Source organism: Filicampus tigris, chromosome 14 (genome assembly GCF_054856515.1).
Source record: "Filicampus tigris isolate MCC_2025a chromosome 14, RoL_Ftig_1.0, whole genome shotgun sequence".
In the NCBI taxonomy this organism is placed as follows: domain Eukaryota; kingdom Metazoa; phylum Chordata; class Actinopteri; order Syngnathiformes; family Syngnathidae; genus Filicampus; species Filicampus tigris.
This window is the reverse complement of record NC_141230.1, coordinates 13,884,164-13,903,045: the sequence shown is the minus strand read 5'-3', so window position 1 is coordinate 13,903,045 and position 18,882 is coordinate 13,884,164. Positions and strand designations below refer to the sequence as shown.

The following is an 18,882-nucleotide window of genomic DNA, read 5'->3' as shown; positions in this document are numbered from 1 at the left end:
GTAATCCTGCAATAAAAATCATTTTTTTTCTAAAGGAGACTGAATCGCTTTTTTCATCTATAACTGCTTCAAACAACAAAGCATAGGTAGGAACAACTTTATTCACACAAAATTACGCTATCAATCTTAATGTGATTTATCTCGTATGTGACTTATTTGGAAAACTCTTTTAGGGGATATATACCCCCAATTATACAACTATGATTAGGTAATACGACGACTTTAATCTCGATTATTTGTTTTCTTTTCATGGTGGGCCTGGTGTCCTCACCAGTTTTGACGTTGAGACTCCATTGCCGAACGTTGCGTCCTTGTGGTTCCCGGTGATGTGTGCTTCTTGCCTGAAGGGCGGAACAAATGGCTTCGGTGGGGATGTAACGCTTCGATCCGGTAGGCTAGTCGCGTCCTGCCCGAGCCTCTGGGCTCTCCTCTCCAAAGCTTTCCGTCTGTTCTCCTCAATCATTCGCTGCTGCTCGACTGTCAGCGGCGTCGACATGTCTGCCTCCCGACTTCACTTAGCAGCGAGACAGTGGCCACATATGGACTGTCATGTGGCAGACAAGCTAAGGTTAGCTGCTATCGACGTTAGCCAACGCGTGAAAAGATGGCTGAAGATATCAAATGGCGTTACCTGGATGTAAGGGGGTATTCATTTGGTGGGACAACAATCAATATACGCAGTCAGGTAGTAAGAACGTACTGTTCGAGCCGTACAAAGTAAATGACTTTCTGACCGGGTGGCAACACGGATATTTCGTACTACGTATATGGCGCGCAGGAAGTGACGTAAAATAACAAGACAACACGTGGAGAGGGCGTGTCGAAAATTCGTTACTTCGGTACAGTGGCTATTTTTAAATTTATTTTATTAACTTTATTGAACATTAAAAATAACAAACACTCTTAGAGGATGATACAAATTTGGTAATAATATTTAAAGTAAAATAGATGTATATACAAAATAAAAAAAACGGAATTCATAAATAAAAACGTCTTGTTTCTATTTTCTTAAACCGAGAGGTTATAACAAAGCGGAAATGGTTAAAAAAGGGGGTGGGGGAAGCCCTTATTTGAAGGGACGCATTTTATTTGAACAGATGTATCTTTTTTAATTTTTCAAAATTGTAACTAATTACCTACTGGAAATAAACAATGTTACAGGGGTGTAACAAACGATTATTTTAGAAATCGATTGATCTGTTGATTTAATGGAAAAACACACAGGTGCTGTAGATAAACAAAAATATAGGTAGGATTGTTTTTCTCTAAAAAGCTAAAAGGGGGGGGGGGCTTGACTGATAAGGTGCTGATAAAACAATTGATATTCTAGAATATCAAATCCAATGCTGGAGTGGCTTGACTGGGGTTATACAGATTTCTGACGGGGTTATAGTACCCCCGAGACCCGGTGTAACGCCATCATTTGGCAGGCTTGTTTATGGTCCTTGCAACTATGCAACTAAGGTTGAACTTTTTGGCCACAATTTCAGAATGTGTATTTTGCTGATCAATGCTGATCATCACCAAAATATCATACATACATACAGTGCTTTGGGGCCGTTTTTCTTCATCTTAGTCAAGGTGGAAGGAATTATGAACCCTCTTGAAAAGTTTTTTTTTTTTTTAAATAATTGAGTTGTATAGGTTATCGGTCACATTAATTGTGGAAAAAGCTTTGAAATGATTTATCCAAGTGTCATTGTTTTATTTTTTTAAGAAGGGCGTGCGTACTTTTATAGATAGGTTTACAACATAGTAATAGACAAATAGGAGAAAATGTGATCACTATATATGTAAAACGACTAAAAAACAAAGCTGGCCCAACGCAAGTACAGCATGAGAAAATTGAGGTAAGTGGGATTTTTATTCACCTCGGAAAACTGAGGTGACTTTTGGTTTATTTATCGTGAAAACAACTGACTTACTTTCTTTATTTACAGCACGTATACAGTAGTTTCCTCCTCTGCTTGTGTGAGTGTGTTGTGTACATGCATGACGTGTGTGGGGCGTCTGGTCTGGGCTCTGTCCCAGACTGCATCATGCTCGGCAGCATCCATCCACTCGGCAGCAGCAACAGCAAGTGCACACACAGCACCACGCTCACCGGATGCCTTTTTTCGCCCACGGCAGGACGCTCTGACAGCCGCGTTGGATTAACCCCCATCATCGTTGGCCACGTTCACGTAGTTTCCCACGGAGGGGACACTGACAGCATGCGTGGAGGGGCTGGGTAGCGGGAGGGGGGGATTGAGAAAAATCGTGCAGAAATCGGCGTATCTGGCCAGGTAAGACACGTCTGACTCGATTTGACTCCCACATAAAGGCTATGATAACAGTGACGTGGCTTTAATTAATATTCATTTAAAGACAGATTGTAGTTTGTAGCGTGCCAATGAGGCTTTGAGTGAGAAGACGACGAGTGGTCAGCGATGGGCCACATCCTTATTAGTCAAATGCACAAGCCCATCAATCTAACGTTTGACTTTCCTCTTCCAGAGTCTCCATTCACTCCGCCCAATGGCTTCGGACACTTGTTTACATCCGTGGGATTTGTCCGCCTTTTGGATATACTTGGTCTCAACCGGACGGTAAAAGACGTTCAATCGGAATACTAGGTCGTAAATATCCCGCCAGGTCAGCCCATCCAAGTGCCACATGAGGGGGCGCGCAGTGCTCCCCTGCGCCGCGGTGCTGCTGTGACTTGGTGGCCGGGTGGGAACACAGGGACCGCAGGGCCGATGCTGCGCGGCCAGGGCATGCTTAAGAGCCGCTGCTGCGTCCTGCTTAGTGACCTGAGGCTGCTCCTGCTCGGGCCACCGGCGCCTCCGCCGCCTCCGCTCAGCCCCATGAGCGGACAAGCCACGCAGAGCTGCGAGTCGGGCGTCGACGAGCGACTCACCCCGCCCGCGGCAGCAGCAGCAGCAGCCGCCGCCGCCACCGGGGCCGAGCGAGGACCGGCGGTGCCGGGCTGGGTGGACGCCACGGAGCTGTCGGCAGCGCTTCGCGGATGCGGCAGCTCCTCCGATGACTGCTCGAAGGGCAAACTGGAGGAGAGGTTCTCCCTCACCAGCTACACGGAAAGCGGCTTCAGGACGCCCGTGTGCAGGATTTGCTTCCAGGGACCGGAGCATGTGAGTGCAAAGCTTCTCCTTTATTCCTTCTCCACACGCTTCGTTTGATGTGCATCTTACTGACAGAGCCGCATAGAACATATATACATAACTGCTATACTGCAGTGTTTCCCAACCTTTATTGAGCCAAGACACATACATTGGAAACATTTCGCGCACGACCCCCGCTCCCCCTAAAAACTCCAAAAGAGAAAAAAAAAGTATTTCAGTGGTACCCTACGAGTTTCATTAGTTCTGTATGCAAGCTTGTACTCAAATTACTCATACGGTCAACCCCACATACTCAGGAATTTGCCTATAAGATTTTTTTTTTTTTTTTTTTTGCTGAAAAATAACAGCGAATAGCATTATTGAACAACAGTCTTGCTTTGGCACCACCTGGTGGCATCTTTGTTACAAAATACACACATTGAAGTGAATTGAGGTGCTTCAATTACATTTAAGTAGTCTGCCAGTCTGCATCTTTAGTAGCGATATATCGACATGGGTCCAGAACGATAGTAACGATTAGTAGTCAAGGAGGGCGATAACAGATGCTTCGAGCCGATACTCGTTTGCGGTAAAAGTGAAAATGTTGGCGTAGAAATTTCGAGAATTACAAATTTCCAACAGTTGACTTAATTTAAATATCTTTAAATATATGTTCATTATTATTAACCAGGGCGGCACGGTGGTCGACTGGTTAGCACCTACGCCTCACAGTTCAGAGGTCGTGGGTTCGATCCCGGCTACGGCCTCCCTGTGTGGAGTTTGCATGTTTTCCCCGTGCCTGCGTGGGTTTTCTCCGGGTACTCCGGTTTCCTCCCACATTCCAAAAACATGCATGGTAAGTTGATTGGACTCTCTAAATTGCCCCTAGGTGTGATTGTGAGAGCGGATGTTTGTCTTTGTGTGCCCTGCGATTGGCTGGCAACCAATTCAGGGTGTCCCCCGCCTACTGCCCGAAGACAGCTGGGATAGGCTCCAGCACGCCCCGCGACCCTAGTGAGGATAAGCGGCATCGATAATGGATGGACGGATGGATATTATTAACCAGCTTTTCAACATGTTAAAAAAAGACATCTTTGGTTTTTAAAATTCAAACAAAACGTACAGGGAGCTTGCAGGCTATGAAGCATGTATTATGAAGTTAAATGAAAATGTGAACAAATAAAGAGCTCCCTCAACTTTGTTTTTTGTTTTTGTTGAGTTTTTAAAGACACGGTAAGGTAAATTTATAGAATTATTTATAAGTACATTTTACATGTTTGAGATCATTGCTGAAAATTGAATTTTAAAAAAATGGGAAAAAACAACTACTGTCACCATTTCTGCGTTCCTGATTTTTTTTGGGTGGTGTTTAAAATGCAGATGCGTGATGCACTTTTGAATCCAGCAGAAAACTCTGATAAAGTGATAAAATATGTTTGCTATGTTTGATAGCCCAGCTTTACATGGCTAACGCTAAATGTTAAAGTTATGCTGGACTAAATTTTGACAATTTCTAAATAGGAGGTAAAACTGAATATTCCACTTCAGAGTGAGAGGAATGAGGTTGATTCTCAGGTAGTTCAGTGTCTTCTGTCTTAGAACTGGATTCTGGCTTTTGTGGCTCAAACATGCATGGATGTGTAGGCCGAAGAAAGTTGCTATATGCATCCATTTTTCTGTCCGTAGCAGTGGTACTTGATTGACAGTTGACAGCTAAGCAGGGCTTGATTTCAGCGCATTCAGTGGACTGCAGCATTTGAAAGCGGAGAGAGGGGCTTGATTTTTCACAATTTTGAAGGCTCATTTTATATTCTTGTTTTTATACGTTCAGATTTGGCAGGATTATTGACAACAGTCTTCTCTGTGGTGTGTCAAATTTACAAGATATTTTTTCCTTTGCAGGGACTAATGAGCGCATCTTTTACTCACAAATGCACTTACAGTGTGAAATCCGGGCATGTTTAGCGGAAGGACTAAACATGCCTTCAATGAAGCTAATTATACCTTCTGCCATTTAGTATAAGAGAAATTAATTGTATCTGTCTCTAAAACGTTGCTGGCATATATAAATGAACACAATTACATTATTTGTAGTAGATAATAACAATAGAACAATAATTTTCGGATGAGCTGAGTAAAATTGGATAGCTTTCTGCGTCGGACCTGATTATCTCTCTCAGCCACTAATGCATGGCAGCACAGTGATTGGGAATATTGATATAATAGGTCACAATACTTGCCTGCAATTCCAAGGTTTTGTTGGATGGATCCTGATCTCAGGGCAAGGCTGCTATAGCTGCTGCAAAATAAAGAAGGACTTGGCCTTGTGCTTGCTGTACAGGCTGCTAAGAAAAAACAAATACAGTTAAAAATTTCTATGGATAAAAATGTAGTCATACAAGACTAAAGTAGAAACATTTATGAGGATGGAAAAGGTTTAAAAACAATAGTTTGACTATTAACATTTTGAGAAAAAGAAATCTGTGGATAAAGTTGAAATTTAACAAATATTATTTGACAAAAGTCGTTATATATGATCGCACGAAAAACGAGTCCGAATTTCACAAGAAAGTAGATGGGATCTAAAAGGAAAAAAAACAAACAAGATGAAAACACATTTTAAGACAATAAACTGTTCAAAAATTAAGTTGTGCCAGCCAATTTTTTGTCATGTTATGAGGATAAAATACAGATTTTAGGAGATTAAAATTGAAATATTCTGACAAAAACCTGATTGACAAGTCATACTTTTAACTTGTTTCATTTCCCAAATTACTGTAAATTTCCCAAATTACTGTAAATTTAAAAAAAACGCAAAAATGTTTGTATTTTTTTTTTACACAAACATGTAACGTTACAAGAAGAAACTTTAAATACTTTCTTGAGAATAAATAAGGACACGGGTTTAACACATTGATCACACTACATCAGGCCCGTCCATGCATAATCTGCCCCTTTGCTCTCCTGAAAGGCAGAAGAAAAGACATAATAAGACATAATGTAATAAAATGAGAAGCAGGCCCAGAAAATTTATGATCACCTCACTAAGTGGCAATTGGCGGCTGAACCGGTTAGCTGACCAGTCGACTTTACTACTCCATATCGATGTTTAACGCTTGAAGTTACTTCAACCCTAATCATGTTTTGGACATCTCTTTCATTGGTCATTTTACAAAGGACTGTCAACTGCTGCTGTCGCCAGAATAACGCTCGGACTTGCGGAATGCCCAACCAACAAAGGTGACAAAGTTTTCACACATCCGCACGGGTCAGACTACAAAAATAAGAAGCAGTAGTTGTGGAAGACCGTGCCGGTTAGCGTCGCTAGCTTCGGATATTCCGATCGTTACTTAAAAGATTTGTAACAGCGCTACCTCGGGACTCTCGGCGAGGAACGTGGACAGCAACCCAAAGTGAAACATCATCTTTGTCACCAAAATGTTAGGTTCAATCAATACTGACAACATGTGTGCTAACGCGAATCAACTAACATCGCAACCCTCGCGAAGCTTTACGACACCGGCGCCTGTAATTGGCTGTACGGATGCGTGTGGACATATTTTACCCTCAATAAGAGCCACAACAAGTCTATTCTCAAATACAATAAAAGCACAAGTAAAAGAGAAACGAGATCATCAATTAATTGACAAAAAAAAAACTTTTGGTCTATAACCCCCGAGTGGTAATGAGTGTATTGGATGGATGGGAAGCAACGAACGTGTCCTTTTTGACTTTATGTAAGGCGTGTGACTTACTGTATCATTTCATGGTCATTGCCTTTAAAATGGCCTACAATCATTCAGCTATTTACTCTTTCTGCATCTCTGTGCATCTTTTCACCTCTGAGCTCCCACTTTTTAATTATTACTAACACGGGGTCCACAGGCCCCTTTATGCTTTTTTTCCCCTCCTCTTTCCCACACCTCTCTCTGCACAGTCAGCACATTTTGCGGCGCATACAAATCAGCGGAGAACCCATACGCCTTTCCCATGGCCTCGTCCCGCCACGTTATCGACGTCCCCTTGATACGTCACGGCTTGTCAATAAAGCTTGATTGAACGCCATCTTATCTCCTAACGCTAGTCCTTGTCCCTCGCCCGCCTCCCTCGCGTTCGGGGTGTTGTCTCCCCGCCAAACCCAGATATGGATCTGCTGAGGTGTGAACCGCGCACGTTTCTGAAAGGGGAGATAAGTGGAAGGTCTGCATGCCTCTGAGTGATAGAGCCGGCGGGGATGTTGGTCGTTCCTCTCTTCTGCCTTCGCTTTTAAGGTTGTCACATAGGCCGAGGCGGCTCGTATCTGATGTGACAATCCTTCTCCAAACAACGCTTCCATCCCCAAGGCTATGAGACAAAAAAATGGCGTGAGAGATACAGTACATCAGTGTTGTGCAAAAGTCTTTGGATGGGTGGTTCGAGCAATGCTATAATAACTATACAGAACGCAATCGCAACAGTGCCTGTTTGCCCATTGAGGTCTTGGCTGGATTTATACTACCGTACGTGGTTCAAGTCACACAATGACACAATTCCAATATTTTGCAATATGAGCAATGTCAGTGTAAAAAAAAAAAACATGGAATCAGAAAGCTTCAGATTGGGATCTAACAATGCGAGTGTGACGTCATCAAAATACAGTCGTGCCGTTGTATAAGTTGTCGTTTGACTTGACGAGCAATAACAGGGCTGTGTGGTGGCAGTAAACTCGATTCAACTCACTTGACAGCAAGAAGCAGTTTGTCAGATCGAGAACAATCATTCAAAAACAAGGCTTCAAAGCTGTTTAGTGCCTTTCCCAGTTAAAGTTTAAAAGTTGTGTGTTGGAAAAAAAAAAACAACTGCCTTGATCCACTAGCTTAATGCTAACACATAATGGGAAACGCCATAAAGAGGCTAACAAATAGCATCTATGTGGCAGTGTAATGACACTTAAAGCAATGACTTAAGTGTATATAAATGACTACTAATACTGTAGATAACTGAGTCACTTGTGAAACTTCTTTGTGTCTGCATGACTGTATTGTACTGCCCCACAGTGGCCAAGTTGCACACATCAGGAGCCGCAATAAATTAATCAAGATGCACCAACTGTTTAATTCTTTACATTCGTTTTTATTACTATGTTTTTATACAGTAAAATATTGTCATGTGCTATTTTCCTTTAAAAAAAAAAACATTACAAAAATGTTTGTTGTTTATGTTAGAATTCTTAACCCTTATTCTTATTTTTGGTAAGTAAATCACAGATAAATTGATACATGTTTTCATGATGTATCGTAAGTCTCCTTTAAAGTGGAAGTCAACCCAAACATATATTTTTTTCAAGAATATGTTCTATGCAAGCCCACTAGTTGAAACAAGGCATTCTGATAAATATTGCGTTTATGGAATAAGAGTTTGAGCCATCCCTGGGGGCGTCCATTTTGTCACTTCTGTCGACTGAAAATGACATCACAACTGCTCAGGGCTCAGGTAAGGTTCCTGCTCCAAAAGGTGCTGGAATATGATGGCATACTGTAAAGACATTGGTGTTTTGTGGACACCGTTAGCCTTTCTCAGCTTCTCAGCTCTTCAAGAGCAGTGAAAGTCGTCCTCCCTCCCTCTCCCTCAAACCTTCGAGCAGCATCCCGCTAAAACAAACGAGGGAGCGAATCCAAGCGTCCTTGCCATCGTGTCTAAAAATACAGAAGCAAAAAACCTGGCGCCTGCGGTCGCTTCGAACCGGATCAAATGTTTTACAACATAATTCTCTCTTTGTGTTACAATCTCTTGACATACAAAGAGACTAATTCCGAATATAACCCTCTTGTTTGCACAGAATGAGATAATGAGGATGATCGCTGTTACGCAACAATCCCACAACAATGGCACCGCCTCGCTGCCAGGTTGGATAGGCGGAATGATCACAGCCGCGACACTTTGTTTTTGTTCACGTTACAATTTCCTCATTCTTTCCTAGTCAAGCCAGGCATCCCCTGTGGGAGTTAAATTACCAATGAACAATTTAAGGCTTTTGTTCCATGCATAGCTTGAATGTATTTTCACAAGTGCCCCTGACAGTGTGTGTAAGGTACACAAGCAGACATTTTAACATCTTAACCCAACATTTTTTTTTCCACTAAAAAGTATATTTGATATTGTAAGAGACAGTAACATTATGCAGTTTGAGCATTAACACTGTGCTTACTTATAGGAAAATTAATAATAAAAAAAAAAACTAAGTGATTTAATTAAAATGTATTTCACACAAATGTTTAAGCCCAAGCTGTTTTTTTTACATGCATTTTTTATTTTTTTTTTTGCTATTTGGGCATATTGGAACCTAATTAGAATAAAAACTAAGCATCATCTTTTAGTTTTTTGTATTGTATTGTACTGTATTTTGCATACTGAATTTTGACGGTCATATGTAATACTCTTCTGAGACCACAAGATGGCAGTGTAAGTGCCCACATATGTGTCCAAAACACCCACAGTTCCACAGTGCACACACTTGTGGACACAAGAGCTAGAAAGCGCTGTCCATGTATGTGGCCACTAAGCCTTAGGAGGTTAAATTATTTTTGAAATTGTGTTTCCTTGTGTGTGTTTTTTTTTTTTTTTTATTGAATATTAAGAATGGCATAATTGTGGTTGTCTAAGGAAGATCTGAACTTCATATTATTCAGTTTGTCATTTTATTTGAATATACGATGTGTCGCGACAGGAGGATTGTGTTGAGTGCGAGAAATATTCAGGCCCACCCTGATTTTTCCAGGCCTACCCATTAGCCATGTTCTGGCTCCGCCCCTGCCTGAACCTCTAACGATCGAAGAGCTAAAATGACGGCTGCGCAAGTAACAGGCTCTCCGAATAACTTGAATGGACCATGGAGTATGTTAAGCAGTGTTGCAGCTGCTCTTGTCTCATCACGACACAATCATTAATTTAGCTCGGGGTTACTCCGAATTGCCTGCGCTCGTTTCTACACCTCACTGCCCTCAAAGTCATATTCAGCTCTATCCCTGCTATAATTGCTAGGGAATAGCCGGGTCTTTGAGGAATAATGTACCATTTTATAGAAAACGAATCCAGTCGTCCTGCAGGGGGATGTAGAAATGCACTTTTGTATCTTGTGTCTTCACCTCTGAATCCTTAGCTTTGCTTGCTAAATGGCATTCACAGTAAATGCACTTGGACTTGACTGCAGCACAATAAGAAGCCTAAAAGGGAACGAGTTTGTGTCATTCTTCCTATATGGCTGGGCGTGACGCTTCCTGCATCTTACGGAGGACAGACGCTCTGCCATTTTGTTGGAAATGGCCCAGAGGAAAAGCAAATAAAAAAAAAAAAAAAAAAAAAGTAAGAGCATCTTGATCCAGCTCTCTCTCCACCATTTTATCTCAGACATAACGGCGCTCATTTTAACTCCAATAGATTTTTTTTCCCCTCCCGTCATACCTCTTAAATTAATCTCCCGGGAAGTGGGCTTCCTTCCTCATGTCTCGGCTCACTTAAAACGCTCCAATTTATTCCTCAAGCATTCATCACTGGAGACACCAGTGAAATGCAAAGCAGACTCTGCATAATATTGCATATTTGGCTCCGTGATCAGATCTAACCATCTCAACGTGCTGCAAAAGTTCCCACTTTTTTTTTTTTGTTTGTTTTGCTCAGGACGTTACTGTCAAACGTTATGGGTTTCCACGACCAGATTTTTTTGTGGACAACACAAAGGTGATGCTAGTCGAGTCGACTTTGACTAATCGACTGCGTCGATGTATTTTTCTTTCCCTGCCATGTGATTCGTCAACAAAAGTAAATGTCTTGAGAGAGGCATACTTGGGTGGCTAACCACTTGGCTAAGGCTAAAAAGTAATTCGATATTGGCGAAAATACAACAACTGGATTCGCGTTTGTTGCTGTGGCATTGCATTTCCAACCCTGCACCCCAACTTCTGAAGCGCGAAGGGTATAGACTTGTATGAGCCAGTCCGTGGCAGAAGCAGAAAAAAAGTTGGGGAACACTGATGTGCTGTATTTATTATATTTGAAGATAGACTTGCATGTTTTGCAAGTGACCGTATTACCGATCTCATTTTTAGTCCGATGTTTCCCATTGCAAGTTGTTGTTTTTTGTGGTTTAATTTAGGAGATGTGTATTTAAAAAAAAAAAAATTTTTTTTAATGCTGTGTGATATTAGAAAAAGAGTAATTAAAAAACAAACAAACAAAAAACAAGTAATGTCTCTAAAATAAAAATGCAATTTCACAAGAGTGGCTAACGGTACTAGAATAAAGTTGTATTTAAAATTAAAGTGTATTACGGAAAAAGTTCTTGTATTTTTCAGTAAAAAAATTGTACTAAAAGAAAAAAAATGTTAATGTTGCAATATATATATATTTACAATTGTAACTCTAGGAAAATATTCAGATTTTTTTCAAGAAAAAAAGTTGCAGTTTGACAAGAATGAAGTTGTACATTTAATTGAGAATATTAAAATTCCCATGTGAACAAATCTGAGGTTAAACAACTTTAAACTAGTATTCCATACTATACTCATCTACAAATTACAACATTTGTACAATTTACTTTAACCTGTGCGAACAAAAGAATCTCTTCATATTAAAATTTACACCCCAGCTGCAGTACAGACGGAAACCTAATTGAAAATCTGTGAAGTGACCTGAATCTTGAAGTTGGAGTGTGAGGAAATATCAAATATTGACCAAGAAGAAAAGACTGAGTGTTGTTGTTTGTTATTAAAGCAAATGGCGCTTGACCTTAATTGACCACTATAAAGAGTGAGTGACTATAACGCAGCCTATCCTCCCTTGAACTTGAATAACATTAACTCAATTTTATTTATTTGCCTGTTTTTCCAGATGTCCGCCGTATTGCCGCTGCTCATAAAAAGAAATGCTTGTGGCCTGAGTGCTGTTGCCAATTAAAAAAATAAATTAAAAAAATCATGCACTTTCTGTGGAAGAGTTTATTATGCTGCAATTTCCCTTCTCCTAGAGTTAATGGAGTGCACTTGGATGGAGGCCAGGCCTTTGAGTAATGCTAATGCTAATTTAGCATCACGTCATTATTTACATCCACAGTGAGAGCGTTGGGTAGAAAATGCATAGCACTCAAGTGTTTGGGTGATAATGCTGGACAAATCATGCAAAAGCTTGCATCATCTCAATACAGACGGCTACATTGTCCCATTTTTGTTTTGCGGGGTTTACTCAACAAAAGGACATTTAGATGTCGCTTCCTGCAGGTGTGGGCCGGAATGCCACGTTTGTTATGCGACGCTCCCCAGCCTGGCTTTTCAGCTCTTGGCGGCGATCGGGACCGTCACAGCGAGCGTGTCGAGTCCTGCCGGACACGTCACGAGTGTTCTGATGGCCCTGCCAATACACGCCCACTCGGACCATCTGTGTACGGGCCTTTTTCTCCTCCACCTACCCCCCACTACTTGTCTTCCCTCCTGATTTCAGCACACTAATGTGGAGACTTATTTCCATTTGTCATTTTTACAATCGAGGCAGCGCAGCCGATGTTTTTTTGGGCGGCGGCATCAATTACTCACACAAATCCGCTATTCACATGCTGGACACAACTCGAGGAGCAACTGGTTATGTTCAGTGTTCGTCTAACACAGTGATTCTCAAAGTGTGACTAGTACCACTAGTGATACTTGAAATGATGTCCAAGTAGAGTTCAGTTGATTGATTTTTGTTTTGTTTTATATTTAGGTGCAGTTTTAATGCGCAAAATGTATGATGTTGCAGTGACTTGCAATGGTATATTCATCAACGCTTAGACCTACTACACTACTGTACTTCAATGATGGTCATCGTGGTGGTATTTAGAGTGCTCTGTATTTTTTTTAAGGTGTTACTTGGTGTAAACCTTTTGAGAACAGCTGGTGTGACAAGTCATTCATCACAATAAAAATGACTAGAAGGGTTTACACTATGCAATGGAGAAAAGTTAACAGTTGACCTAGGTTGGAAGCTTTCTTCTTGGTATTTTCTGTCAATCTGTATGTCCTGTAGCACAAGTTGCCTCTCACAGGTTAGTCTTGGTACTACGACACATTTGATTTGGGGTAGAAGACTGCTGTAGATGATGTGTGTGGTGCCCTGTGCGGGGCTGCTCGATTATGAAGAAAATATGAATCACGATTATTTTGGTAATAATTGAAAGTACGATTATGCAAATGATCTTTTATTTTTGGGTACAAAACAAGAAAATGTTTAAATGTAAAAAAATATATATATAAGGACAAATAAATTTCTTTAAAACACTATGTAAATTCCTTTTGTACCAACCAACATTTATCAAATTATGATAAAATAAAAAAGGTGCAAATGTTTACATTCAAATATGATTTCCTTGTGTAAACAAACATTTGATGCAGTGGATATAAATTCATAGCAATAATCGTTTTTTTATGACTATGCCAATTATGTATTTCATGGAGTGTAATAATGGTAACTAAAATTGTCTTGGCCATTTCAAGTACACTACACACTGAGAGGCGTAAGCACAGACACATTTTTCCCTTATGTGTGAGATCTCACATTTAAAAAAATTGGTCTAGATGGTATAGATGTTAAAATCCCCTGTGTGTGTGTACCATTCCATATGGAATTCCTCTTATTTTTATGCAGGGGGAGCTCCTGAGCCCGTGTCGCTGCAGCGGCTCGGTCCGCTGCACCCACCAACCCTGCCTCATCAAGTGGATCAGCGAGCGAGGTTCCTGGGCCTGTGAGCTCTGCTATTACAAATACCAGGTCATCGCTATAAGCACAAAGAACCCACTGCAGGTGAGGACGTGGATTGGTGCCACCTCTTAAATTCGAAATTCCACGTTTTGATGCGTCTGCCGAGATCTACCGCGTTGCCCTGAATGCTGACAGTGTTGGACAGGTTCAATTTACACTTGAAAAGGAACAGAGATATTTCCATCATCGACTGTTACACGAAGGAAGCATTTGCGAGCATAATGCACAACTCAAAGCACCTTATACTGCAACTCTGCCACATGAGTGGGAGGTAAAATGGGTGACTAACTTGCAATATGAAGTGCTTTGGTGGCATTGCAGTCTATTTACATCATGTATTCAATTTCTAGGCACTTGCTCAAAGTGGTGTGCAAACTAGGAATGGCAATTCCCCTCTGAGATCGCGTGTGGATTGCTGTGAGAAAGATGGAATGAACGGAACCAAGGAATAGTTAATAGTGTAACGGTTAATTATCGACAGCTAATCTACGTTGAAAAAGCGATAATTATTTTGCTAATTGATTAATCGTTTAGCGACCTTACGTATTTTTTTTTTTGAAATCCAAATTCTCAGGATTTCATCTTCTCCATAGTAAATATTCTCCAATTTCTGTAGTCCGCCTTCAATGCAGACTAATTATCCTTGTGTTGAATCAAAATCGAAAAAATTGCAAACATCTCCTTTTACTTTGGAAAATATTGATCAACTTTTTTGCCTATTTTTTTGACATGTTACGGGCCAAACCAGTAACTGAATCATAATTCATTTGTTTGTGCATTTTCTGCAATTAGAAATAATGCCCTGTTTTTGAATAATGGGATGGAAAACACATTTTGTTTTTATCCAATTTGTCTATTCATCAACAAAACCGATAGATTAATCGGTTATTAAAATAACTGAACTTTTGAGATATTCTTGCAAAAAAAAAAAAAAAAAAAAAAATCCCAAATATTCCTGTTTTTCCTCAAATGGTGGCCTAGGCCCCAACAGACACTGCGCCTCATTTCAATTTTGTGCGTCATCCACAGTAGGGCTGGACAGTATATTGTGAATCATAAGATTTGAACGCTCAAAATGTTTGTTTTTCTCAGTTTTGGGTCCATTTCTCAGATCAGAATAGAACTTCTCTCAGCTACTTGTTCATTTTCACATTGTGTCAAAAACGTTTCTCATTTCTTTGAACAAGTTGCAAAAGCTTTCACACACCCACGCAAATGACTACCTGCAATTCTCTGCTGTTTCTGACATCGATTACTTATGTCATGTTGATTAAAACATGACAAAGGGTCTCTGTTGAATTGTCTCGCACGCCACAACATTTTGGCGTTGGGTCATTCATATTAGTCTTTACGTGCAAAATGCTTGAACAAGTAGTCACATGTCAAGCAAATTTTTGTACATTTCCATTAGACTTTTTCCAGGCTAATCTTGACCAATGAAGGGAAATGTGTGAAGCATTAGATCAAGCAAGCAATGTTCAACCAGTTTTCTGAAATAGCTCACAGCAAGTGAAGATAACTGTTGTGATCTGGATAAGAATTTGTGGCCCAGCCAAAGTAGGAAAACGGCACTGTAACAGTGTTGCATGTACAATTTTCCCGAAGGAGATTTTCCCATGTTCACTTTTTCATTCGTCTTTTTTTCTTTGTGCCATGCACTGCTACCTCCCTTTCAACAAATTACACTGCAAAGAGTAAAAGTGAAATGTGAATCTTGCCCAGTGCCTCGCACTCGATCTTTTTTTTAAGTTTACTGAACAACTGAAATAAATAACTTCCGAAATGCTGTAAACCCATTCATTACTGACCTTACTCGCGTCTTGTCCCGCAGTGGCAGGCCATCTCGCTGACAGTGATCGAGAAAGTGCAGATCGCAGCGGCCATCCTGGGCTCTCTCTTCCTGATGGCCAGCATCTCCTGGCTGGTGTGGTCCTCGTTCAGCCCGTCGGCACGCTGGCAACGCCAAGACCTGCTCTTCCAGATCTGCTACGGCATGTACGGCTTTATGGACGTCGTTTGCATAGGTGAGCTGCTCCATTCCATCGATTTTTAAAAAGAACCAAGCAAATCAAATGTCAGGTGTTGAATTAATAATGCGAGGCGGATTTTTGAAAGGATGTTGAAATCGATTTCGGTAAGTTCTGAACTCCTGTTTCCAGTATTGTATCGAGAAAAAAAAATACTTTATCTGAACTTACCATAGCTGACATCAAGTTGGCCTTGTTGTCATGTTGACAGCAAAGTTGTTGAGACTAGGGCTGAACAATTTTGAAAAATAATCTAATTGCAAATTTTTCCCTCCATATTGTGACAATATTATAGATAATGGGAAATATTTCCCGAGCATTATCTTTGTAAAGGCACAATTGTTGATACAGCTCTCGTATTTGGATATTATTAGATTGCGCAACTGGTCTGTTTTAAAGGAGATGTCAACCCAAAGAATATGTTCTATACAAGCCCACTATTTGAAACAAGGCAATATGATTAATATGAAATATGAGCTAAGCAACAAAATCCAACCGTTTTTAGCCATCTCACTTTCTCACTTCTGGCGACTGAAAATGACATCACAACTACTCAGGGCTCAGATAGCGACCAATCATGGTTTTCTGAGGCTGAGCTATGATTGGTTGTTATCAGAGCCCTGAGCAACTTCAATGTCATTTTAAGTGGACGGAAGACAAAATGGCCGCCCCCGAGATGGCTAAAAACGCGTGGATTTTGCTTCTTAACTCATATTCTACAAACGCATTATTAATCAGAATGCCATGTTTCAACTAGTGGGCCTGCTGGGAACATATGTGTTTGGGTTGACTTCCCCTTTTAAACATATTGTGTTGATGAGGACATGAAATCAATGAAATGCGTTAATATTGCAACGGCAATGCTGGGTCACATTTTGTTTGATCCACTGAACAAGAACATGCTCATCTTTGAAGTCGCCTTTCAGTGCATACATTTGAATAGATTTCTAACCAAGTGACACTTTGAGAGTCCCTCGCTGAAGGACTGATGAGAGGCGGGAAGTATTTTCTGCATGTGATGATGAAAGTGACATTTGTAGCATCATCCGTTTTAAGATAGACGTCCTCCCGAGACAAAGACGGTGGGATGGCATCCGGCATCAGGAAAACTCTTTGAGTTTCACTGCAGGAATAATCAGGATGTGAAGGAGGGGAGGGTTGATTATCTCCAGTGTGGTCAGGATTGACAGCAGAGTCGTTTGAGAGATGAACTTGTCATCTGGCAGACTTTGATTGAAAGTGAGCGTTCTGGTGTTAAAAAGATGAACAGAGTAGATTATTTTGTGTCTATCACTAAACAATGCGAAAATTGCCGTGATTGCCGCAGTTTGAGTTAATTTCAGATAAAATGAACTTTGAATTTGTTTCAATGTTTCCCATTTGGTGTCGCCAAAGCACAAACACTACTTTTAGTAATCAATCAAGTAGTATCAATTAATTAATTGTCAAGAATATCTCAAAAACGAGAGCCAATTCAAACAAACGGCTGTCATTTTCAGACTCAGCAGCCCCAAATTACCCAGAAGCCATTCAAATATCTTTGGCACTTGAATTTTTTTTTTTTCTTTTTTTTTTTGGGCCATTGCCTAATTTTAGCACACAACCCCACGGTGAAATCCCGCTGATCAAAGTCACCAAATGGCTGTTGGATGTCTTGAGCAATTATCTTATGGTGTTGGGGTGCTGAGTTATTCTTCAGCCCCAAACTGCTCAGAAAACAGCTAGGCCCACAATTGTAACTGTTTAACCTTTTAAATATTTACGCTTGCAAATCCTTGAGTGTGGTCAACAATGACGTTGGGCCAAACTATCCACTCTGTGATTGTGACATCAAATGATAAATTGTATGTTTGTACCCCACATTTGAGTAATTTATCTTAACACAGCATTAAAAAAAATTACGGTAGTGTATGTTTCTGATATCGTCCATGAACCAGGAAGTAGCCTGCTAGCCTAGCCACGGACAAATATTGTTTTTTTTTCATTTGTTAAAGTTTCAACCTCTATTCTCTAATAATTTGCATTACAGTATTTTGTAAATCCACAATCTTTTACCACAGCTAGATCGGTTGCGCATGGATGGCTAATGTTGTGCCGTATTTACTTTTATGATGCACAAACTGTAGTAGCATATAGGTCAATTAAGCTGATTATTTACGCTCGACTGCACTCTCCAAGCTTCTTGTGTTACAAATAGATTCTTCTCTCCAATATGAGTTCAAAGAACACAATCAATAAGTAATTTCAAACTGCACTAAGAGATTACTGAATGACAGCAGAAAGCAAATGCTTTGCTTTGGCTAACCCGAATTTAAAACAAACAGAACGCTATGTTGACAGTTTTTCTGAGGCCAAGGAATGTTAGATTGTGCTCAACTCAACTAGAACCTAATGATTGCCCTTTCTGACTGACGCCGTCCACAGCGCTAATTGTCCACGAGGGGCCTTCTGTGTTCCGCATCTTCCACCGCTGGCAGGCTGTCAACCAGCAGTGGAAGGTCCTCAACTACGACAAGTCTACGGACAACGTCGATCTGAAGGACGTCGCAGTGGACAGGACTCATCAGCCCAGCCAAGCTTACCAGACTGGGCTCGGAGTGTCCACCTCCACCTCCTCGCTGATGGTGGTCGCCTCCACGGCCGGCGGCGGCACGTCCACCGCCGTGGTGGCGGCGGCCGCCGGAGGACCCGGGACACACGGGAACGCCGATGGCGGCGCGGTGGCCGACCCGCATTGCCCCTACAACCTCCTGCACCTGCTCAGCCACCTGAGGCCGTCAGAGCCCCGCAGCCAAGGCAGCGGTAACGCGCGAGAGCTGGTCATGAGAGTTACTACGGTCTGAGGAGTCAGACGAGGCCTTACCTCTCACGTGGAGGGGCGGGGGAATGCTCGCGTAGCAGCTGAACTGCACTAGACTGATACCGTCTTCTTGTTTGCATCATCACTGTCCTTCCATGGATTGAATAAAATACAAATTGGTTAATTTGCA

General features: G+C 41.1%; 2 protein-coding genes across 5 annotated transcripts in view; one reads left to right on the top strand and one right to left on the bottom strand.

The window, feature by feature from the left end:
• The window catches only part of smarcal1 (SWI/SNF related, matrix associated, actin dependent regulator of chromatin, subfamily a-like 1), a 13,256-nt gene extending 12,459 nt beyond the window's left edge, over positions 1-797 (bottom strand). Inside the window, exons 1-2 of one of the 2 annotated variants that reach the window (XM_086052436.1) lie at positions 632-797; positions 272-544 (exon numbers count right to left, since the gene is read on the bottom strand). In XM_086052436.1, coding sequence (XP_085908562.1) covers positions 272-496 — 225 coding nt within the window. In that variant the 5' untranslated portion in view covers positions 497-544; positions 632-797. Of the gene's footprint in view, positions 1-271 lie in introns of both variants that reach the window. The other variant, XM_086052435.1, reaches the window with a different exon arrangement.
• Positions 168-18,882, top strand: LOC147136457 (E3 ubiquitin-protein ligase MARCHF4-like). 3 transcript variants are annotated; one of them, XM_086052444.1, is made up of 6 exons: positions 168-1,850; positions 2,131-2,285; positions 2,497-3,131; positions 13,752-13,907; positions 15,697-15,889; positions 18,317-18,882. In XM_086052444.1, the coding sequence occupies exons 3-6, from the start codon at positions 2,739-2,741 to the stop codon at positions 18,733-18,735; spliced, it is 1,161 nt and encodes a 386-aa protein (XP_085908570.1). In that variant the 5' UTR covers positions 168-1,850; positions 2,131-2,285; positions 2,497-2,738; the 3' UTR covers positions 18,736-18,882. The 3 variants fall into 3 exon arrangements, with proteins under 3 accessions (XP_085908570.1, XP_085908569.1, XP_085908568.1); XM_086052443.1 differs by having other exon boundaries at positions 1,941-2,285; XM_086052442.1 differs by lacking the exon at positions 168-1,850 and having other exon boundaries at positions 1,864-2,285.

Bases quoted from the DNA above. Each gene is read 5' to 3' on its own strand.
- LOC147136457 (XM_086052444.1), top strand. From the start codon at position 2,739: ATGCTGCGCGGCCAGGGCATGCTTAAGAGCCGCTGCTGCGTCCTGCTT. The intron at 3,132-13,751 runs GTGAGTGCAAAG...ATTTTTATGCAG, and splicing joins GCTTCCAGGGACCGGAGCAT to GGGGAGCTCCTGAGCCCGTG. The intron at 13,908-15,696 runs GTGAGGACGTGG...CTTGTCCCGCAG, and splicing joins GCACAAAGAACCCACTGCAG to TGGCAGGCCATCTCGCTGAC.